The sequence below is a fragment of the Apis cerana genome, linkage group LG13, assembly GCF_029169275.1.
Source record: "Apis cerana isolate GH-2021 linkage group LG13, AcerK_1.0, whole genome shotgun sequence".
Classification (NCBI taxonomy): Eukaryota; Metazoa; Arthropoda; class Insecta; order Hymenoptera; family Apidae; genus Apis; species Apis cerana.
In genome coordinates, this window is record NC_083864.1 from 2,188,986 (window position 1) to 2,216,062 (window position 27,077).

General features: G+C 19.2%; 1 protein-coding gene across 2 annotated transcripts in view; it reads left to right on the plus strand.

Moving 5' to 3' along the window:
- The window catches only part of LOC107996996 (uncharacterized), a 128,205-nt gene extending 110,230 nt beyond the window's left edge, over positions 1-17,975 (plus strand). Inside the window, exon 5 of one of the 2 annotated variants that reach the window (XM_017055334.3) lies at positions 11,448-17,975. In XM_017055334.3, the coding sequence (XP_016910823.2) occupies positions 11,448-12,335 (888 nt within the window). In that variant the 3' untranslated portion in view covers positions 12,336-17,975. The remainder of the gene's footprint in view (positions 1-11,447) is intronic. The other variant, XM_062083468.1, reaches the window with a different exon arrangement.
- The last annotated feature ends 9,102 nt before the right edge of the window (positions 17,976-27,077 follow it).

Consider the following 27,077-nt stretch of genomic DNA (forward strand, 5'->3'; position numbering starts at 1 on the left):
TTTTTATATAATAAAACTAATTAATTTTGAACAAAAAGATTTCTTCATTCTTTTTCCTCCATTTTTCTTCTTTCTTTTCTTCCATCTTTATCGATCTCTCGAAAAGTCTTTGATTAAATATTTTTTTAATTAACATGTTTTTAACAATATTTTCGATCTATATAAAAAAATCTGTATGATTTTATCATCAATTAAATAAGTTTCTTGTTATATTAACTTTCTCTTATAATCTCTTATAATTTTCAATATCCAAATCATGCAGAAATTTAAATAATAAGAATGAAATAATGGATGATATTAAAAGATACAGTAAAGGTCATTGAATTTTTGTGTTTCATATTATATATATGTATATTTCATAGATAAGTACTTATGTATGTATTGGTTTTCACTACAAATAATGCATTTCCGTTACATTTTTTTTCTAAAGAGGCCCGCACGATCAATGATATTGACAAGTGTTTTGATAAGTACTATCAATAATATTGATTGTATGCGGTCTCGAAAATACTGAAAAGGATTGTCGATATTATTTTTAATATAATCCTATATGGATCTCTTTAAAGAAGATTTATGTCTGGTAGAATACATTTTTTTTACAATTTAGTTTGAATAAAGATTGCATAAATATTATTGTTATATCGGCTCAGAAAACTTATTATCGTTATTTTTTTCTCATTTATTTTTAAGAATTAATCGATCCAAGATACAATTAAAGTTGATTTTGATATATTAAAAATTATTGATGATTATTGATGATTAGAAAAATAAAATTGACTTATACATATGTATATATATATATATATGTGTGTCATGAAGAGAACGTTAAGTTCTAACTTTTTTCACGTCATGCAATTTTTGAAACAAAACTTTTTTATGTAAGTTATTCGAGGAGACATTTATCCTGCTTAACATCAAGATGGTACTTATTGTTGAAAAGAAAATTATACTTTGAATATTACGAACTTTTAACAAAGTTTAAGCTAGTAACAACCTCAAACTTTTAGACAATGGTAAATGTTGAATATATTGAATTCAATGCACGATATAAAAGAAGAATATAGAATCTTTTGTGCAACCTAGCATGAATTATATTTTTATAATTGAAAATAAATTCCAAAAAGCAAAATTAAATAATACAAACCTTGATAAAAATGTTATATATTATATAGATATCTTATAAATGTATTAATACATAAATAATATTCTTCCATATATAAACATTCGAATTCAGTTCTTATTTTTATATGATATTAATATTTATATATGTTAATAAAATAGAAGATGTAAAAAGACAAAATAGTTTATAGATTATTTTATAAAAAGAGTTTTAAATAAAAAAAATATAAGATTCTAAACTAGAAGAATATGTTTTATATTTTGATATTTAAAATTCATTAAGATTTGCAAAAAGAAATTAATCTTTAGATAATATATTTGCAATTCTAAAAACGAAACAAATACAAAAGTTGATATACAAAAATGTTGATTAAAACTTGTTGTTTAGTATAAATTTAATATAAATTAATAGTAAATAGTTATTGTTTTTAATTTTTTAAATGAAATAATTTTTATTGTACAAAAAAGTACTGAGCTATTTTCGTCAAAAAATTTTTAATTTAAAAGATATTTTAGTTTATCATATTACTTATAAAAGTAATTATATAAAATTTTATTAAATTAGTTATTATATAAAAAATAAATAGAACATGAATACATAATATATCATTTCATGTATTCCTTATTTATGATAAGTTTTTTATAAGTTCAAGATTCTAAATTAAAAATTTTTTTTACATAATAATTTTTACATAATTTTACATAATATTTTTTTTACATAATAAATAGCTTATTTATAATTAATATTTTTTATAAAAAATAATAATCTACATCAATTAGTGCAAAAAAAATTATATAATTTAAAAAATTAAAATTGACTTTCATATGATCTCTATATCTCTATATCTCTATCTAAAAAAATTAAAATTTTTTTAAGAATTCTCTTCTTAAAAAATATTTCATTGTATTTCGATGTAATGTACATTCTTATTTATCAAGTTATAATGAACTTTTTTTTAGAATAATTAAATTTAATTATTCATTGCAATTTGTTATCATTAATAAATTTAATTATTCATTGTTATCATTAATTATTCATTGCAATTTGTTATCATTATTTTCTTGTTCCATCGTAATTCATTTACATCAAATTCAGTAAAAATTAAATATAAATTCTCTTATACAAAATACGTTTTAATTAAAGTATTTTTTAGGATGTCTTAAATAAAGATAATTTTGTTTAAAAAAGTAAAAGAGTGTGCATACATGAAATATTGCGAATTATATTACTGTTGCCAATTATTTCACAAAATAATTTCACAAATAAAATATAGAGTTTCATAAATAAACTCTATGATGCAAGTTTTGAAAAATATATAATTGATAAAATTCTATATATAACTCTATACTATATTATATACTAGATTTTATTTCACGTCAATGATGAATTATTATGACACATGAGTATGCTCAAGGGATATTCCATACTGAAATTAAATATTAATTGTAATTAAATCCGATATATTATTTATTTATTTACAATCATAAAACTCATAATTACTTTCTAACACAAAACCATATTATCGATTTTTTACAAAAAATTCTTTTCAAAAAGAAATTTTATCTTATTTATATTATCAAACATAATAATAAAATTTTATGATTATATCCTATGATTCATTTTCATCGCAACAAAAAATAGAAATAATTATAAATAAAGAAATTTGAAATAAATTAAAGAAAATTATTATTAGCAGTTAAAATTATTAATAGTAAGAATTTCTGATTTTGTAAAAAAAAACAATAAATTTATATCATAATAATTAATGTAATAAGTAAATATTATACTACATCGTAAATAATTCATGATGTTATTTGAAATAATTGTGTTACGAGAATCATCTTGTTAAAAAATGATTATGCTAAAAAATTTATTTGTGATTTACGTATTATATTATATACTATATATTATACTATATATACACATGTATGTTTATGAACAATAAGACAATGTTACTACAATTGCATCTATGGAAATTGAATTATATAACTATATATACTACAATGTAAATTTTTTACAATATTTTATACAGAATATTTTTATAAAATTTTAAATGATAAATTTTATTTTTTAACTTGCAATTAATTTTAAATTTTTAAATATTTCATAGATTTAGTCTTTTCTTCATCAGAATCAAAACCATAAATTATATTTTAAAATATACAAGTAAAAAAATTACATATATTATTATACATATATATATAATATATTATATATATGTTATAAATTTATACTTATAATAAAAAAATCTAATAAATACATTTATTACAAAATTTATTTCAAAAATATATGTAATTATATTTTATTTTAAAACGATCCAGGATCAATTTCCAGTACATTATTTTGTTCTTTGCTCTGAATAGATATAAAAAGAGAGCAATAAATGTTATGCGGAGACACAGAGGAAACGGAAATCGTCTCGTTCGTATTTCATACCGCAAAAGACGACAACCAATCGGTAACCAGCCGAGAAATTATATAGGAGGTCAGTTCTCGTGACTCCTGCAATCTCCAATCACAGCTTCGTACCAGGCTTTTCTAATATAACCCTAGAAGAATCGTGTGTTGCTTCTGGAATTGGCGGTTCTAGGAATCTAGAAACCCATATACCACGATTTATACCGATGAAACACATCCAATGGAAATACGTACAATCGTATTTTCTTTCTTCGGCTTTTCTCGTATTTTTACGTTTGATATTTATGATCGAGTTTTCGATCATACCTTTATCATACATCCTTTTTTTCTAAAGTTACATTTAATATCACGAAATTTCGAAATATTATTTAATCAGTATATAATATAAAAATATGTATGATATAGAGTATTCTATATATATTATTTTAAAATAATGTAATTTAAAATTTTTGATATTGATGAAAATTTGTATTTGTATTTGTTTATATAAAGAATAAATTATATATGAAATAATTCGTCTTTTAATAGAATGTTACTTTAACATATTAAAACTATAAAAATTAATATTAAAAAAAATTCTTAATTGAAAAAACAAGTTTCTAAATAACACGGCATTTTATTTCTTATATAATGATTATTACGATGCAATTAAAATTTAAAATGAAATTAAAAAATATTTAAAAAATATTTTTTTCTATTCATAATTAGAATTGAAAAGACATTATAATAAAGTTATTTTTATTTCAATTTTTTATTCCAATTATATTTTATGAACAAATGAAAATATTTTATTTATATTAAACAAAAAAATATTCTATATTTTATATTTATAAATAATATAGCGCATTTCACAAAGTAATATTATAAATAATATTGATTTAATATAAATTTTAATAATATCCACTTTATTAATGTTACTTAGAAGCAATATTACTAATATAAATATACTACTTTATCAATTGTATCATATAAAATCTAATAAAAATTTACATTTTTATAAAATTATACGAAACTTATTATCAAAATTTAATTTGAAAATAAATTTCAAAAATATAAATACATAAAATATAAATGTATACAATATTGTTAAATATTATAAATATTCCCAGTAATTTTGAAATAGGATATAAGCATATATTCAATAATATTAATTATTATTAATATATAATTGTTAAAAAGATTAAAGAATCAATTATTGAAAATATTATAAAACAAATTAAAATTTTGTTTCAATTATTAAAAAATAGTTTTTACAAATAATATTAATATTAATTATTTGAAAATATGTATCTATAAATAAATAAATACATATATTTTTACTACATTATTATTTTTTTTATTAAAATTACATTTTGGTTAACTTAATATCTTAAAATAATGTATAATACTAATTTCGAAGTAGTCATAATTGATTGTATTAAGACTTTATCAGGTTTATAATATGTACAGAGCATTTAATCGATTTCAGAAGATCCAAAGATCAAACAAAGTATATTGTTCTTAGGAAAAATGTGTTTCCCTCTTCCCGGTATACCATTGCAACATTGACGCATCGTCTAGTTCTTTGATAGAAATTATTACATCATATAATCTCTTAATAAAACTGAAATTATTAAATCCATTCAAAATAACATGTTTATACTTTGTTTGTATTTGATTATCTTATAAATAAAATCATTTAAAAAATAATCATAAAAAAATATTATAACTTTTACATTTAATATATATAGATATGTATTATATTTTCAATCTCTTGATTTTATTGTGTATATTACAATTATAAATAGCAGAAATAGCAATTATTTTTATTTAAACTACATATACATATATATAAATGTTAATAATTATATTTATTAAAGAAGAAAATTTGATAATTATATAAAAAAATAACATTTTATTAATTTCAATAATCCTGAAATATATTATTAGATAACTGTACATATAATTATATTTCTATATATATAATTATTGTACAATTTTAATTATACGATAAAAGAAATATACGAAAAAATATTTTTAATTTTACATATATATATATTTTAAGAATTTGATTTTTAAATTAAAATTTAAGATAAATTTAAATTAAGTGAATTTATGCTCTAATTTTGAAGGATATTCTAGTTTTATTCATTCCTTCACGAAACATACTACTAGCATAATTGATAAATTTTTTGAAATTACAGTTACATTATATTCTATTGAAGGGATATACTCTATCTATAAAATACGAACATAATGAATATAAATTACTGTAACATATAATAATATATTCTTATATTATAAACTGAATTTTTAATGTTTGAATTTGAATGCCAATACTAAATCAATAAAAGATGTGACAATCCTATTTCATCTTTCCATGAATTAATATTGATTAACATAAATAAAAAGACAGCATCATGAAATAAAACCGTCTATTAAAATCAAATTATAATATATAAATTAATTTAAATCCAATATTTTAATCCACAAAATATTGAAAAAGATATATTAATATACACGTAAACTTTGATTTTGCAACGTGATGCGTATACTTAACTCCATTCTGATTTTGTTTATGTTTAAAATAATCACGACTAATGTACTTCAATAGATTTTACATGATAAATGAGAAAATAAACAGACTGAATACGTTAAAAACGTTTGAACACGTTTCTTGTTTCTAATAAAAGAAAAATTTAGAATTCTTCAAGAAAAATTTATAAATAATATTTTATTTCAAATATTTAAATTTCATTAGATATAGTGACAGTATAAATTATAATGAATTAACTATATAGAATATAGAAAGTTAGTAAGGACTAATTTTTTTTATATCTTATATACTGTTAAAAATTTAATTGTATATATAAAGCATTAAAATTTCACTACAATCTCTATCATTTTTTCCAAAAGTTTATTATTTTCGAGAAAAACATTGATCCAATGCAAGCGAAACATGAGAGGCTATAAAGCTTTATAAGTTTATCCTCTTTCTCGTAAAAACTATTTCTGCCTTACTAAGGTTTATTGCAAGTACTTGAGATCTGTACCATTCTTTTATTCTTCTCTTCAAAATAAAAGAATATCTGTTTATTGAAATTGCTGTATCATCCACATAACTTGCATACGAAACTTCCTATAGTTATTCTTTTCACCGGAATTCAAAATGAGAATAGTCTTTAACATTAAACTGCTAATTCTATTAAATGTTGAATCATAATTATGTAGTATATAGTTTTTCAATACAATTAATTTCTTATTTAATATATAATAGTAATTCTTAATAATAATCAATAATCCAAAATAATAATTCTTTCTAATTCTGATATTTTGTTGATACTTTTATGTCTGTTCATTAATTATGTTTATTTAATCTTAATTATATTTATTTAATTTTATTATTGTTTGTTCAATTACAAACACTAATTCAGTTTATCAATACAACAACTAACTGTATGAAAGCGATCAATAAATTGATTCAACAACCCATTCATGCTGTGACTTACAAGCATTCTGGTTTCCAACTAAATTCAATACTATTCCAAATCCTAAATGTGCGTTTTATGTTCATTGATATATGAACATATATGAACATTCACGAAAAACAAATTACAAAATATTTATACTTTTAAGAAAAGTTAATGTTAACAAATTATTTGAAGTTAATATATTCGTAGAATATCTTTGAAAAATTGATTTTAAAAGCCAAAACAAACACAAAAGTTGATACACAAAAATATTGATTGAGATTTATTTATGAAATTATAATTAATAATTGATTATGTAAGACGAGATGAAGATAATGAATAAGACTGCAATATGATGGAAATAGAATCAAACTTTCCTTCGTCTAACAAACTTCAATTTCTTATAATTTAATAAATAAATCTTTTTATATATCAGTTTTTTATTTTTATTTTTACTTCTAGAAATTGAATTTTCAAAAATTTTCAAAAATCGAATATATCAATATTTTATTATATTAAATAATAAATTTACATATATTTATATTAATATATTTTATTGTATCGATTTATTTGAAAAGTATTTAATAAAAGATTGATAAAATAATTTTATTTTTGCAATTATCTTTAAATTCCATTCTTAATTTCTAAAAATATCTTCTTTTATGAATTTTATAAATTCAAAAAAATTCAATAGATTTTTATGAACTTTCAATATGAAACTAGATGTATATGTGAAATCATTGCAAAAGTTACTTGAAATTTTTGAATGATTCAACATTTTGAATATTCAATAAATCTTGATTTTTAAGATTTAGTTAATAAAGGTAGTATTTTACACAATGATATTTACGCATACATGTGTACACGAAAGGGGTTGGAACTGTCATGTATGTGCTTGATAAATGTGAAATATCGGTAAAATTCTATATTCTTGTGTGATATCTCTGATCTCTGCAATGCGTTTCATTAAAACTGTAACAAAGCAACATTTCAATTGGTTTTATTCTGACAGAGAATTAAATACTAAGAATCGAGAAAATTAAGAAATATTAGGAATCATATATAAACTTCCTTTTTTTTATTTTATTCTAAATAATGATTCTTAAATGTATTTTATACATTAATTTAATTTTTTAATTGTAAGTTAAATTATAAATTTAACGTATGAAAGACAAGCAAAACAATATAATATTCTCATATTTATTTTTTCATTTTACGTTTTATAGTAAACTTTATAGAAAATAAATTTATAACTAGTAAATAATTAATAATTAGTATATAGTATTGTATAAACAGTAAATAATTAATAATGATAATAATAAATAAGTAATATATACAATATATACAATAAATAATTATAATATATGTTTATTTATTAATGATGAATATTACTCAAATAGTTTAAATAATCAAATATTAAAGAAATATAAGAGATATCTCAGAATATACACATGTCACAATATATACATATATTAATATAAATTATTATATATACAAAAAAAAAACAAGATAACATTTTTCATTGAGAAGTATAATAAAAAAAATATAAAAAATTGTTATTAGAAAAATTTATATATCAAAATTTAAATTTATATAGTATTAAATATGATACAATCTTTTCAATAATATAATAAAATAAAAAAATAATTTCACATGCTAATTAGATATGAAACAAGATAATTGAATAATATATGTTTTCCTTGTCACATAATGTTAAAATATTCATTAAAACATTAAAAATATGTTAAAATAATGTACTATTAAAATAATGTACTAATATAAATTTAGATGATAATGTTTAAAATAAAAAATACAAATATTCATATTTCCTTAATTGTGTTACACATTAATTTTAAATATTACTTCAATTAATGATTATACTTATTATATTTGAAATTTTTTAATAAATTAATTAATTTAATATAAATCTTTAAATATTATTGCATTTCAATTAGTAAATAACTATTTCCAATTTTCTATTTAAAAGAAATTCAATTAATTCTTAATATATTATCATTACAAAACGTAATGTTGAAAATAATTTAAAATACAAATACAATCGATATTTTTTTACATTCTAATATCTCATTCTAAGCAAAGATAAAATTTAATTTTTATCATTAAATTAACAATCATTAAAAACATCATGTACAAAAATATTTTCAAAGCAATTTTAATGTATTATTACGATAATCATTAAATGTGATTTTTATAGTCTATATAATTTGAAATTAATTTATTGTTATTAATTAATTGAATTCTTTTATATTTATTTATATACATATTATATATTTTTAATCATTAGTGTGAAAATTTAAAAGTTAATATTTTAATAATTGTAAAAATAAATTATGAAATCTAGTTTGGATACATAGAATGTTATCCAATGGCTTGATTCAACCAAAGAAATTTTTACTTTATATACATTCTATTCGTGTTCTGCGAAGCTTGGATAATATATTACTCCTACATGTATCAACTGAATTACGTACATTCATACTCTTTTTAGTTGAATAGTTCAAATGACGTCTCAGCAAAGATTTGTCAACAATTTTTCTTCATTTTCCATCGAGAATCCTCTTCAATATAACAGAGTTATACAATATATAAAAATATATTGTTATATTGTTATATTTTATAATAATATATTTGAATTGTAATAAATTTTAAAATAACAAAATAACAAAAGAAAACTTATTTTTAATAAAATAAATGTATTAATATTGATTAATCAATTTTAATTAGCAATTTTTACATTTTTAAATTTCTCAATGTTTTTAATTTATTCATTTTTATTTATAATAAATTAATTTAAATTTTTTTAAAATTAAATTTATTTATAATAAATTTTTATAATAAATTATATAATTTTTATTCATAATAAATTGTATAAAATTATTATAAAATGTTATGTTATATGTTAGAAATGTATATAATTCATCATGAAAAATATATTGAAATAATTTAAATAGACTATTTCAGATTCTTTAAAAATGAAATATTTTCATTTTTCATATTAAAATGCTTCATTAATATTTTTTAAAATGAAATAAATTGAATTCAATGTAAAATACGAATACACAGACTGTTTCAATTAAATGAGATATTTAAATATGTATATACAATATTATATTATATTGTTATATTATTATATTATATTAAATATATATATATATACTTCTAAGTTCAAAATTTTAAAAATACATAAAAAAGCAATAAAAATAGTAAAAAATTTCAAATAAAATCAAATAATCAAAAATATATATTGATTAAATTTATTTATCGAAATATTTTTAGAAATTAATATGAACTTGATTAATTTATATATTCCGGAAAAATAGATAATTATTTGCTTATTATTTAAATAAAAATTCTCTATTTTATATTTTATGTTAAAAACTTATCTTTAATTCATATCCAAATCTTTAAGAAAAATTTTATAATCAGGAGATATAAATAATAAATGAAAAATTTTTTAATTTCTAAAAAAGCAAGATTTTGCGTTTCTTATAATTTTTCATTTAATCATCATTTTCAAAGTAGATTTAAATTCTTTCTAATTTCAAGATAATATATATATTTCTAAAAAATATATATTTATTTCTGGAAAAATATTATTTGTCTTAATTTTAATTTTAAGATTTAAAGACTTTAAATTGATTTAAAAATTATTATTATAATTTAATCTCTCTTCTCTTTTTGAAATAATCTAAATCTTTGTTTAATCGATAATTCGAATTCAATTGTGTTAAATAATCAAAGATATTTTATAGATTTGAAAAAAAAAATTTTCGAATTACAGTAATTTTTTCTTACGATATATGAGGAAAGTACTATTCTGTGCTATATTGCGCTATGTTGGATCTTTTTTTTTGGATTGTTATTCTTTATTTTACTCCATATTCGTTCGTGCAGAAAGGTTAGCTCACGTTCAAAGCATCAATTTTTAATTATCAATAAGAAAATAGAAAACGCAATTTTTTTTATTCCCAATTTTCATCTTATTTTGACTTGAAAAATCAAATCTTAAATTTTATAATACAACTGAATACAAAATACAAAAATAAATAGATCATTCTAAAATTCTTTTCTTCAGTCGAATAAAGAATTACCAAAAATCGATTTTCTAAAAAATTCTATTCCTCCTATTAATATTAAACGTGATTTAATTTTTCTCCGGTGAAATTTTGCACGAATGACGTCATATTATCTCTATTACCGCTGCTAAATTACATCACGTGACCAGATTTCTGTCAAATCCAAGCATCGTATCGTGTCATGTGACGTGTCTCTGTCTAATCAAACGGTAAGAGTGGAGATAATGTAGCGTCACATATTCTCTTCGTGCAGAAAAATTTCCCAGAGGAGAATTAAGTCATGTTTAGTGCTGGTGAAGATAGCAATGTTTAATCAGGAACGAAATCGATATTTGATAAATCATTAATTTTCTTTGTTCGCAGAATCGGCGCACATTCTCGAAATGCAATATACTCTGCAGCGATTATCCGACGGGGCATGAATTGAACTATGCTTCGGGTCAAACGCGGCCGAGGCAGAACAGCGTGTTCATTGGTTCCAGTACATCTTTGCTCCCAGGTGGTCAAGGTACACCGCGACGCACGAAAAGCGCGTTCGACCTCCAATTCTTAGTGTTTTCTGAGAACAATACCGTGCCGGATTCCTCCATTGAATCGGATACGCAAAGAAACTTTAAACAGATCAGTGAATCCACGAAATTGTTGCAACGCGAGCGAAAGGCCAGCATCTGCCAAACATCGGACAGAGCCCCAGATGCTAAGCCCTTGTTCCGGGACAGAGGGATGAGTATCTGTCAGCTCGATAGTTCCCCGAAATCGTGGCAACGAGATCGTGGGATGAGCATCTGTCAATTCGACAGGATGGATGTTCTTGCCAGACCGCTTCAAAGAGATCGCGGTGGAAGTATCTGCCATTTTGACAGAATGGATGTGTTAGCCAGGCCGTTGCAAAGAGATCGCATAGGTAGCGCTTATCACTTCGACAGAACAGACGTTCTGGCCAGGCCTAATTTTTCCCTTGGCAAATCGTTGCTGAGAGAAAGACGCGTCAGCATGTGTAACTTTCTGGAGAAGGATGAGGAAACCGCGAGAGCTATTCAGATGGAACGGCGTTTGAGCAGCAGTAACATTGAGAAAATCGTAAAGGAAGATGCGTCGATTGAGGAAGCAAGAAGCGAGCAGAGAGGAAGACAGGAGATATTCGCTAAATGCATGTCCAAAGAAAAAAAAGATACCTCTTATCAATTGGATCAACCGTGTTGCAGCAAAACGGCCGACGCTGTATTTGGATACAAAGCTACTTGTGTATAGCAACGTAAAATTATAATATGGATTTTATTATGGAAGAATAATTTTGCTATAATTTTCAAGAGAAAAACATTTTTGTTATATCGCAAGAACGACATTCTTGACAATGATTTAATACGTATGTAACAAATCAATTATATCTTCTGTGAATGTAAATTTCATCTCATGTAATTCAAAGACGATGGGCATTTTTATAAATGCTTTCGTTCATACATAAACAAAAATGAGTGATCTTCTATAATATTGCTAATAATATCTCCATTGGTATGATAAAATCATATAAAATCACGTTAATGAATGATTTTCTTTTTTAATATCTTTAAGAATTGTAAAACTAAATTATTTACTATATATTTTATTTATATATTGAGAATTTATTTAAAAATATATATTTTTAAAAATAAAATAAAACATTTCCTAAAATATCAAATATTATATTTCATATAAATAGAAGATAACTCACATTTATAAGCATACTTAGTTGTTTGAGTCATATGAGGTTGCCGTCAGAGACAATACGCTATCTCCTCTATCACTAAACATGGCTCAGTTTTACATAAGAATTTTTATATAAAAAGAATATATGACATCACATTATCTTCACTATTACAGGAACTACATCACATGATCAAGTTTGTATCAAAACCAAGCATTGCATTGTCACGTGACATATCTCTGCCTAATTTAACAATAATAGTGAAGATAACATCATATATTCTCTGTATTGGAGGGGAATTGAGCCTCTTCTAATGATAAAGGAAATAGCATATGGTAATCCTGTATATATATGTGATACTTCCAGATAACCACTGATAGTGTTATAACAAGAGTCACATATGTATAATGTGCAAATGATAATTTGAGAAATATAGAAAAATTTAATATAGAAAAATCTATTTTAAACAGTTAACAATTATCATTATTTATTATCAAAGAAAAAAAATTACATATTTTATAAATTCTTATGATTTTTTAATATAAAACTGATTAAATTAATTGTGTTTAATGATTTCAAATTTAAGATTTTAATTTTCTGTAACAGTTTTAGTATTCGCTCGCCAAAAACCTTTGCCTAAATCCTTTGATTTAAACAAAAAAATATTATATTATATATATTATGATTATTATTATTCTGCAAATAATGCAAATAAATTCATTCATAAATTTATTTATTATTATTTTTAACAAATGATATATTCAATAAATTTTTAAAATTAAGTATGCATTGTTTATATAAATATAAAAATGAAACAACATTATTAAGATTTTACAAAAATAGTAAAGAAAGATAATTTTAAATTTACTTTATTTTAATTTTAATTTGAAAAAAACAGTAATTGGTTGATAAATAATTCTAATAAATGATTGAAATATATTATTATATTATAATGTTCAGGCAATAGTTTAAAAATAATTTAAATAATATTTTAAATTAAAATTGTACAAAAAAAGATGAATAATATGATAAAAATATTATAATAAAAAATATGAATTAATATAAAGTTCAAAATAAAAATTCAGATTAAAGAAATAATTCTTTTTCGGATAAAACATCTTGAATTTTAATTATTGTAAAAAAATATAAAGACATATATATTAATTGTTAAAAAGAATTATATTTTTTGTGAATGAATAATGCAATTAAGATAAAAACTGAAAATATTTCTTCAATAGTAAATAATTATAAATCACATCACTTCCTATATATTTTTTTTAGAAAAAAACATTTTTCTTTTTTTATTATTTTTATTAAAATTAAATGAAACAAAAATTAAGTATTAATTAATGTCAATAAAATTTATAATTTATTTATGAATTTTTTTTACAATAAATTCAAGAAATAATTAATAGTAATTAATGAACAAAATATAAAAAAAACAAATAATTTTTGAGTTTTATAAATTTTTTCAAAACAACAAATGTACACGTATGTTATAAACGTATACGAGTACACAATATTATAATATTTTTTGATATATGTATTTATGTAAAAATTACTTTATAATTTAATATAATAACGTAATGTCATAACTATTTATTAATCATTAGTCATCGTAAATTGAATGTTGCAATTAATTATTGATTTAACAAATTCATAATTTTGATTATATAATTTTTTTATCTTGATGTGATAAGATCTCCTACAGAAAAATCGTAGAAGATAAGATTTTTAATGAAAAAAAAAGAGAGAAACAAATCTTCCCTGCATTATATACAAGATTAAATACTTAGAAAATATAATATCAAAATAGATCTTTTCGCAAATTAAAATTTTTATTTTATTATAGTGAATGTAAATGGGTACAACTATGTTATTAAGCTGGTTTATGTAAAATAATGAATTAGATAAGAAATTAAAATAATATCTAACCACGAATATTAATCTAAATTGAATCGGACAATTTTGAATTTATTTACATAATGAGAAATTAATGATTCAAAAGTGTTATTTTATTTTATTATTTTTATTCTATTTTTTTAATGATAATAATAATTAAAATCAAATTATAGATATTGATTTAATACAATTTACTGATATATGGAATTATATTATGTTTCATTGAATTAAATTTTGTCGAATTTGTGCGGGAGAAAAATCGACATCATATTATTTGTTTAAACAGAAGCATGTGATCAGATTTCTGTTGTCCAATGACAAACGTCGCATCGTGTCATGTGATGTATCTTTGTCTCAAGTTTATTTTAAATATAAATATTATTATATTTAATTTCCGATTGAATAATATTATATTATTTAGTAAAACTTAATTTTATATACGAAAATAATGAAATGTATAATAAATATAATGGAATATATATAAATAAAAAATAGAATTTTTTCACTGTGAAATTGGTTTTCAAGAAAATAAAATTTGAAAATTTGAAAATGAAATAAGTGAATACATGAATATTTGATCACATCTTTTGTATTTCGATTTTCTCGAAAACAAAAAATTTAAGAAAAAAATATTATTCTATACTTTTCTTTTTATTATAATAATTCTAATAATTACATATATCCAGTCGAAACACATCATTTTGTATCTGCCAAGTTTTCAAACTCAATTTTCTTGAAAATGAAGTTTCAAATGAATATTTTTATTTTTTGGTTTATTTTTTTTTTACATGTCGAATCATCAATTATTATCCAATATATTCTACAATTTTTTCTTAAATTTCAGATTCAGTAAAAAATAATCTTTATCTGCAAAAAAAAATTTTGCCTGCAAGATATAAATCATGTTTGATCTATATTATATTATTTTTATTTGTTATCTTTTTATATCTGTTCTATAAAATGCAATATATAAATTGTTTATATTACTATAATAAATTAATATAATAAATAATAAATTTTTTTTTATAAATTAAAAAAAATCAATATTTTTCAAGATTTTGGATTTAGATTATAATTTCAAAAACGAAACTTCGTATAAATATTAATTCAAAAGTGTCTGATTTAATACAAAATAGTTTTATAAAAAAATATATTTTATGAAATATTATATTTAACTCTTTCGGTCATATTTTGTGCAAAAAAATTATCTCAATAAATTTACATAAAAAATTATTTGAAATTGTATAGTGCCATGTATTGAATTTTGAAAAACATGCGCGTTGTCAGTGAAAAATGAAAATTTCATATCCTTTTCACAATTAAATTAAATATTTTCTAATGCAAATACCGAAGGAGTTAAACCAGACCAGTGATAACATTGTAAGAAGTTAATAGATAAATTTATAAAGAAAGATGCGAACTATTTTTTCAGGAATTACAATTCTTAGAGAATTCTTATAAGAATAGACAAGAAATATATACATTTACATTAACATATAACTATAGTTTTGGAGACTATTTAGATATAAAGAGTGTTCTGTCAAAAACGATGTTGGAATCAATAGAATAAAAACAATAATTATATTAAAAATATTTCGGAAAAAAAAATTTAATGGGTCAGTTATTTTACTATTTTATAAATTGTTTTCAAAATGCTTATATTACATGTATTTAAAATTATATCGTATATAATAAATTACGCAGAAAAACCATTGCAATTTGTATGCCAATTGCAAAGAAATATCTGCATCTTCAATATTTTTTAAATACAAAATAAGATGTAAGATTAGTTATAATTCATATTATCAATTTAATAGACTGAAATTTTCATTTATTTTTCAAACTTTTATTCATTCCAATCATTATCCATTTAAAAAATATTTTTTATTATCATTTTCATTTTAAAAAATCAATGAAAACTTTTTAATTTATTAATTTAGCAAATCTATGTAAACGATAGAACATATCAGATAAAATTATTGTTACAAATCATTTCAAATAATGCATTTCTACTACTAATTTTAAAAATTCATATAAAAAATAATTTGTCAATAAGATATATAGGATATTAATATATTCGTGAAAAAATCTTTAAAGGATTGATTTTAAATCTTTAAACAAAAATTGATATACAAAAATGTAGAATGAATCTTACTTATTAAATAAAAATTTTAAGTTTCTATTAGATAAAATAAAGATAAAAATAGAATGAAATAATGATGCAAAAAAAAACAGAATAATCTCATTATCTCTGTTCCTCTTCATCCAATATAAATTTTAATTATTTTTAATTTAATAAATCTTAATTGATATTTTTGTATATCAACTTTTATATTTATTTTGATCTTTAGAATCCATTCTTCAAAAATATTCCACGAATATTATTATATTAATATGTTTTATAAATGTATCGAGAAAATAGATGGTCAAAATATAGATCCTTTGAATCGCATAGAATTATTTTAATAAAAATTATATTAATCAATGGATTGGAAGAAGACCAATTGCCTGATTTTTAAATTCTCTTGGAAATATACATTATTAATAAATTTTATATTGTGTATTGTTATATAAATATTATAGATATAAGTATTCCAATAACATTATTAAAAACGCTTAAAAATCGAATTTATTATTGAATGTGAAAACATTTAAAATATAAAAATTTTTGAATATCTTCTTTTTTAAAATATCAATATGAGGAATTTATTTTCAACATCAATTTTTATAAATTTTAAATATTTATATTATAAAAAATTTATATTATATTTTATAAAAAAATCTTTACGAACATATTACGAAGAATAATTTTTAGATTCATGTTTTTATATGATATTTTCCTTATTCTATTCTCATTTTTTTATTTACAGTTGAATACGTATCAAAGTTTCTTTTATAAAAGCCATCTATTTTCTCGACACTTTGTACTTATATACTTATATATATGACAATTTCACGAAACAAAGATAACATGTATGGAACAAATATCAATTATTGGAATAAATAAAAATTCAAATCTGCATTTTTATGAATTATAATATCACAGAAAAATTTTCATAATATAATGAAAAAATTATCTATAATATATTCAGATAATAGTACATATATTATCATCAATCTAAAATAATAATTATCACATTATCTGAAAATGATTATTTTAAAAAATAAATCATTTATTCAAGACATTTCTTTAAATCATACAAATTAATTTCGATATTCGATATTCGATCAAAATATAAATAATTCATGATAAATTAGAATTATTTTTCCATATACATATTAATTTTTATATACATATAATAAGCAGATGAAATAAATTTCTTTATCATATATTCATTCGTTTTTTTATTTATGTTATTCTATATATTATGATTTTATTATAATTATAATAATGGAAAAAAATATTTCAATTATGGATAATAATTTTAATAATTTTGTTAATTCAACATACATGTATATATATATATCAAATTTCTTTATTATATTTTTATATTTATAATATGATTGATATTTATAATATAATTGACAATAAGATAAAATTCAATAAATATTCTATCAAAAATGTTAAATTATTTTTAAATCAGATTTTTTTATACAAAAAAATATCAAATCAAGTTTGATTAAAATAAACTATTTTTCTTTTTTATTTATCTTTGGTGATTTATAATCGTATTAATTTAATTTATTAGAGGTAAGTAAATAAACATATTATTTTATTAACAAATTGACTAACAATTATAAATGTGTAAATATACATATAATATATACATTATTGCAAAAAAAAAGGATATTGATATTTCATTTATTTCATTAATTTATATGATTATTTCATTAATTATTTTGAGCATAATATTGGAAGGTATTAAAAAAATGAAATTAATATTTAAATAAATGATTAAGTTATTTTCTTCATTATACGAAATAATATTCATCTGAAATATTTTATTATTATTAAAAATAAATAGTTTTTTTTAACATATTTTTATATTTAAAATTCCTGATTTTTTTCGGTAAATATAAGTGATAAATATATAAATATATAATGTATGTGCAAAGTGTAACTAATAATTATGTAAATATGAAAAGATTCATTATACAAAGAAAATAGTAAGGAAAAAATATGGAATAAAATTAAATATTTAAATGAATAAAAATAATTATTGATAATATTATGATTTAAATGTTATAAGCATGAAATTATTCATTTGGTAGATTATTTATCCGTTTCTCTATTAATTAAAATATAATGAAAATTAAAAAAAACAAATTAAAAAAGAAATGAAATGTTCAATGTGAATAAATTTTATACACTGGCATATATAAATATGATGTAGAGAGAAGTAATGGTGCAATATATAATTAGCCTGTTTATTCTTAGAACAATTGGAATCTGAGTGCAATAACCTCAGAAGAAATCATTGACCAATAATTACAGAATTACATATTTATAGAATAACTTTTATTATTGATTGTAAATATGAGAATGTATATAAGTTAATATATAATATATATAATTTTTAAAATTCTGAAATAATATTTTCAACATAAATTTTAGATTATTTAAAATTTTAATATTAATTTGTTTTTTTTAATTTAATAAAATTTAAATAATAAATTTAATAAAATCATAACTTTTGCACTAATTTGTTATTTATTTATGAAAGATAACATAAGTGATAAAGTTATTTAAATTCAAATATAATTTTTACGTAATATCAAAATTGTATATCAATTAATTTTACATATATTCATATCTAATCAATTATATATATATATATAAAACTATCTAATTAATTTATTTTAAGTGCATACAATTTATTAACATATTTTCATCATTATTTTGAAAAGATAACTTGTGTCATATGCTAATCAAAAATTTACAATTTGAATAAATTTTCAAAGAAGATATGTATTTATGATTTTATATAAATGAAATTCATCATCAATAAAAAAAATAATATTAATGATGTTATACTTAATCATAAACAAAATGATATAAATGCTATAAACATAAAATTTGATAAAACTAAAATATTTTAATAACATTATAAGATTATTAGATAAAGTTATTAATAATTTGTAAACTTGAAAACATATCCATTTTAAATAGATAAGGCTATAGTTTATTATGATATATTAATTTTTAAATTCATTTAAACATTCTTTAAATTAAATTCTTATTTATAATATAATATTAAACATTGAAAAAATCCTATATATGATATTTTATAAATCCTATTATAATGATACTTTATAAGTAATACTTTATAAGTTATTATATTAATTATATAATTATGTTATAATATATTAATTAATATATATATATATTTAATATTAAATTTTTATAATATTTATAAGTGCATTATATTAATAATGCATAATAATAATACATAAGTGTATATTAAAAGCTACAAAATAATGAAACGGCTAAAATCATAAAGAAGAAATTTCAATCTTCAAATATATGTTCAGATTCAGGCATAAAAAAAATTTTCATACAAACATTTGCGCTTGCAAAATTTTGCTCAAAATTATGCTCTTTTCTTCTCTACATAATGCTACATGATATAACAGATCGATATTGATGATAAATTCTACTAAAACTATCCTATTCATTTTTATTACTAATTTATCAATAAATATTATTTACTTTTATAAACTCTTTAAAAATATAATGCTCTTCGAAACATTATAAACTTTTTCACCAAATAATTCTTATTTATATAATAGATTTATAGTATAAGATTCTTAACTTATAAATATGTAAAAATGATAAAAGTTCGGAAATTTCATTTATGAAAATTTTAATTGTATTATATTTCTTTTAATAATTTACAACATCCGAACAATATTATGTAAATTTTTATCGATTTTGTCTTTTAACTTCTCTTTAAACTTAATGTTTCTTGACCCGGCTCCTTTTAGCATTCTATGATTCATTCATATTAATATCGCATTTAACATCATTGGAATTATAAGAAAATATTTCTTAATAGTCAAAGAAAAGTGCTTTGCATATATTTTGCATATGTCGCAAGTAAAAAAACTTTATTAGGAGATATTCTTTCATCTATTTCAATTTATTTTAGAAATACATATTTGCGCATGTAATAAATTAAGAGACGAAGAGTAGAAAAAAATTAGAAAACTAATCTCTTTCAAATTCATAGAATACAAAAATAAAATATAAAACGACTCTTGAATAATTACATTTATCAAAGTTATAACTATAACTACATTATAGATTATATGAATTTTATTAATATAGCAAGTTTGTGCACCTACTTCTGCCATCTATTATTAACGTGCCAGTTCCTTCATTATTAATCATTGACTCTGAATATGCATGTATGATCTATAATTCGTGAATGAAAAGATTTTAAAAAAAATCTTTCAGAAAGATTTTATGATTTAAAATAAAAGGAAAATATAGAATAAATTTTTTTATATGAAATTTTGTTTTTGACTAAATCAAGTTTGAAAATTTTTATATTTGAAAATTTTTCAAATACAAATGAAATAAAATAATTTTTAATTGGATTCGAATGAATTATTAATATTTATATTAATATAATTATTAATATAAAAATATTAATAGATGATTATTTTACATGAAAAAATAAAATAAAATAAAATTTGATTCTTAAATCCTTATTTTTGAAAAATTGAACATATATCATTAAAAAATAGATGAATATTCAAATTTTCTAGAAAATTAATTTTTAAATGAAAAAAATATATTATGTATTTTTTATTTTTTTCATATTTAGAAGTTTCTATCAATCATATGCTGTAAGGAATTAATTAATTTCATTTGTGAGAAATTTTTACTTGAAAACAAAACTTTTTATACAATTTCATTTTTAATTTTGTATTAAAAATTATGTATCTTAAATAATCGATTGTAATTGAAATTAAAATTAAAAATATACTATTAATACTATAAATACAGAATAATTTATTTAAATATAGCAAAATCATTATTACTTTTGCGATAATTCAAATTTTCTTACAATCTTTTTATAGAAAAGTTTATTTACATTTATTCACATCGAATATATTTTATTCAGTTAGCTTTTGTAAGCTTCATGAATAATACATGTCTTTTTCTTTACTTAATGAATTCATATCTTGATTTTGTCTGTATTCTATATACGATTGCGAACTATTCTATAAAAAACAATATTTCAGATTTCTTCGATCATTTGAATCTCCAAAATAAATGATATACATGTTTTAATAATAATAAGCATCTTTTACGATATTTAAATATTTAAATATTTAAATATTTTCTATTATTTTTAGTTTTTTGAAAAAAATATACAGAACAAAATTATTTGAACAGGGAAAAAATAAAATATTTGAAGAGGGAAATTCAATCATGATGGAAAGAATTTTTCTCTTTTTTATAAATTTTCAGCATTATCAATGATTTTGTTTCAATTATTTAATCTGAAAAAAATATTACATTATATTATAATTAATGAATTATCATATATTGTAATTATCATATATTGTTAATAACTATAATTAACATTAAATATTATTTAATGTTTTTTTCATGTTATTAAATTATTCTGTATATTAAGATATATTGAAAATTGTTCTGTTAATATCAATATTAATATCATTATGATATTATTAAATATTAAAATATATATATATAAATATATATATAATTATTATATTAATATATTTGTAGAACATCTTGGTTTAAATTCTAAAATTCAAAAAAAACACAGAAAATATACAAAAATGTGTTTAAAATTTATTATTTGTTATAAGTAATTTAAGTTCGCGTTAAATAAAACGAAATGGAAATAAAATATAACAGCGATAAACAAAAATAGAAAAATCTCATTCTATTTCCATTTTGCTTCTTCTAAATTATAATTTAATAAATAAACCTTAACCGATATTTTTATGTATCAACTTTTATGTTTTAATCTGTAAAATTGATTTTTTAAAAATATTTTATGAATATATAATATTATAATATATTTATATGTATTATTTATATGTATTTATATTTTTTTCAATGAAGATTAAAAGATTTCTAGCTTTTTTTTAATTATTCATAAGATTTATATTATTAATTTATAAATCAAATTATATTATTAATTTATAAATCAATTTTAATCATTTATTTTATTCAATTTAATTTATACAGTTTTGAATAACTTGAGATAAATAAAATAAATAGTTTGATTAATAAATATTTGCTTATAAATATATCTTTAACAAACAATATTTTATTTAAATAATATCTTTTAAAACAATGAATTATAGATTGTTTTAATATCGATAATTTTGGCTTTATCATAATAAAATAATAATATATTATAGCAATTTTATAATTTTCAGATAATAATTTAATTTAAAAATTAATAATTTAATAAATTAATTTAAAAATTAAATATGTATATTTACACATTAAATATATTGGTCAATAAATCTGTAACATGAAATACAATTTTAAATAGAGTATATTGAGAAATAATAATATTTTCTTTTTTTTTAATATCTATTTCAAGTATAAATTCGTAATTTATAATTTAAACAAATGTTGAAACATTATTTGAATTATATAAAATTATTTTTTTCTTTATCTGTCAATCAAAGCATGTATTATTTCAAACCAATATAAAATCTATGTCGTTTTTGAAAGATATGTTATATATAAGTCCTAAAAAAAAAAGATTTATCTTTAAATAATCTGTCTACCTCTTTAATCAATTTTTCTCTTCTACTCTTTATACAGTTTCTTAAATATAGTATATAGTATATTTATAACTGTAAAACCTATCTTCTATATAATTTCAAAAGATTTATTCCCACCATTGAATAGGATATCTTTTAAAATGTTCTGAAACTCAATATGCGATAAATGTAAATTGATCTAATTATTGAGATCAAATATCCGCGAAAATTCTATTAAGATTAATTTTTTAATTTTTTTTAATTCATTTGATAGGTTTTTATAAAATTTTTCTTTCATTTATTTATAAAATTTATTTATTGAATCGATAAAGAACAAAATTTTATCATTCGTTACAAATATACAAATATATGATTCACATTACATTACATCACATTATAACTAGACATTTATATAAATCTATCAAAGATTTGTTATCCACTTCTATAAATTTTGCATTAAATATTATATTTAGAAACTTTACAAACAAAATAATAACTTGTATTTAAATTAATTCTTTATTTATTATTATTCAATGATACAAATTATACATATATTTTCAATATATATTATATGTATAAATTTATATGTATAAATAAAATGACCTTCATCGATAGGATAATAGACTCTCAAACAATAGAAACTAGATTAAAAATTCAATACTACTATCAAATACTACTGCTAAATTTTCGTTTATAAACAATAAACTATTATACTAAAATTTGTAAAGAAAATTCCACTATATAAATTAATTTTAATTAAATTATTTGTTATAGTTGTTAATTAAATTATTTGTTATACAATTGATGACTAATCAAATTAAGAACTTTGTACTTAATGTAAATCATTGAATTGTCTAATAATTAAATAAGTTTGTTTAATTTTGAGATGAAATTAAATTTAGAATTAATATAAATTGATTGATAATTAAATAAAAATTTATTGAATTTCTGATTTCATAATACTAAGTTTATATACTAAGTATATACTAAGTATATATATTTTTTGATAAAGAATGATTTAATCTAATTTCATCCAATCTTAAGTATTTTTGTTAATAATAATTTGTTAATAATAATAAACGATCATCAAATAAAACCTTCAACGTTTTTCAGTATGATGAGTTAATATAAGAAATCATAATATAAGAAATCATTGAAAATCTTATCTTTTTATAAATATTTATCCTTATTTATATTAGATTAAAGATTAAAAAAATATTCATAAAAGTTCTTTTTTTAAAAAGATTAAAAATAAACAATTATATATCGCACTAGTATTGTTGTATTGCAATATTTTTTTACAAAAATTTTTTTCTTAAACAAAAAATGTAAAAAATTTTAAATTTCAATTGAATTATTGCAAGTAAAAATCAATATGAACAAACTTATTTCAAATTTTAAATAAGTTTTGATTTCAAATTTTTTGCAGTTATAAAATACATATTTATTGTATATATATACTATAGATTTTAATATTAATAAATGTTTAATATTATATATTTTATCTCTCTCCTATTTATTTTCTCTTGTCTAAACAATGTTTACAAACTAGTTTATTCTTCGAAAGTGACCAGTAATTCTATGTAGTTGTATAACACAAACATATGGTATATATATATATATGTTTATATAAATAGAAATATAAATATAGAATATATATTAAAATATTGATAAAATATAGCATTGCATTGTGCATGTTTATATATAATATAAATCAAGATATTACAAAATAATTAAATTATCGAAAAGAATTATCTACTATCTTTGAATTATTTACTATCTAGATTTGAAGACTTTTAACATAATATAACTCTTATTTAATTAAATATTCAAATCATAATATGTGAAATTTTATTATTATTATATATATCTCTTTGTAATAGTGTGAACTAGCTGATTATTTTTTAATATAAATATTAAAATAAATAAATAGCTAAAAAAACATATATATTTTATTTATTTAATATATGTAATGTTATAGATAATAAACAATAAACTATAACGCTAAAATTAATATAAAGATTCAGAAATTATATTAATTTTAAATACAAAAACATATATATTATACTAATATTATAAAAAAATATAGAATAAGAAATCTATGTGACGCGTATGTTTACATCATCCGTTGGCAAAATTATATGGCATTGTACTGCGTTCATACGTAATTCAAAAAAACTTCGAATATATATTACGAAAAAATAAAGAATATTAAAGACATTGAAGATATGCATTTATTAATAAACACATTTATAAATCTGTTCATCGAGTCGAATCATCAACTATAAACAAAACATTCATATATTAATATATAATTAATAACTGATCATGATTATAATCAACGATATGAATGAAACGCTTTATCATTATAATTTTTTTTACAGTATCTTTGTTTCCTTCTTATTTTCTTGATTCATTTATCTATATCTGTATTTATTATGTTATATTAATTATATTAATTATATTAGTTTTGTTATTGTAATTTTATATTTATTTATTATATATATTCACAATATAAATTAATATTTAAATATATTAATATTAAATATATCATAAATATAAATATATAATATTATGGCAATTATAATAATTGCCATTATATCTTTACAAAAAAATAAGAAATATATTTTCATCTAATTTTTTTTTTTTTAATTTTTTTAAGATATCTTTTTTTCAAAATTCTTTTTCAAAAGTCGCTCGTATTTAATGATTTATCAAAGCGATATTTTGATTACACAGATAATCAAATTTAATTTTTCAGTAATAGAAAAAATAAAAATACGAAACTTCTGCGATTATAAACAATTATAAATAATTTATAGATTTTTACATGAAAAATGTTATCATAATTGACTTACATCCAATAAGCCTTTATTTACAATTGATACAATTCATTAAAAGTTTATATCAATCCATTTTTTTCATAGTCTACTTCTCATTATCCTTAATGGAGTATAAGAATTGTAAACAAGACTTGACATCATTTTATTTTAAAAAAATAATATTTATATTTCCAATATTTATGTTTATATTGATTACTATATATTTAAAACTCAATTCTGCGTGCATATTTTTATTAACAGTTATATTTACAATTCTATTTATATTCAAATAATTTATAAATCATTATAGATCGAGGAAAAAATTAAGACTCGCTTAATTTTAATTGAATAAAAACTCGTGTTTACGAAAATAAATGGACTTAAATCGATGGGAAAGTTTTTTCTGTACAGTCATCATCCTTTTGTGGAAGTCCATAAAACCTAATGACCTTCAAATCCATCTGACCACATATATCCTCTACTATCATCCATCACTCAGCCACACTCTTCCTCTTGTAACAAATATATCAATATGGACTAAGAATTCTCAAGGACAAGATTCTGATAAATTGTCTCAACTCAAAAAATATTTCTAATGTTAAACTTCATGTCCCAAAAAAATGTGTTGCCAAAAGTATTTTTAGTTAGTCTCTTTTGACAATAAAATCCTGTCACATATTAAATATCAATTGTTTCTGTTTTTATATTAGAAAAAATCCTTTATTATTATTCCATGTATGAAAATATCTTATCAATCTTTTTCAAACTCTGAAATTAGATCTTATATTCCTTCTATATTTCTTCTACAATTTTTAACAAGTTACCGAATCTTTACGGTGTCCCTAAAAATATCACTATATAATTATTATTTTACAATTAAATTGA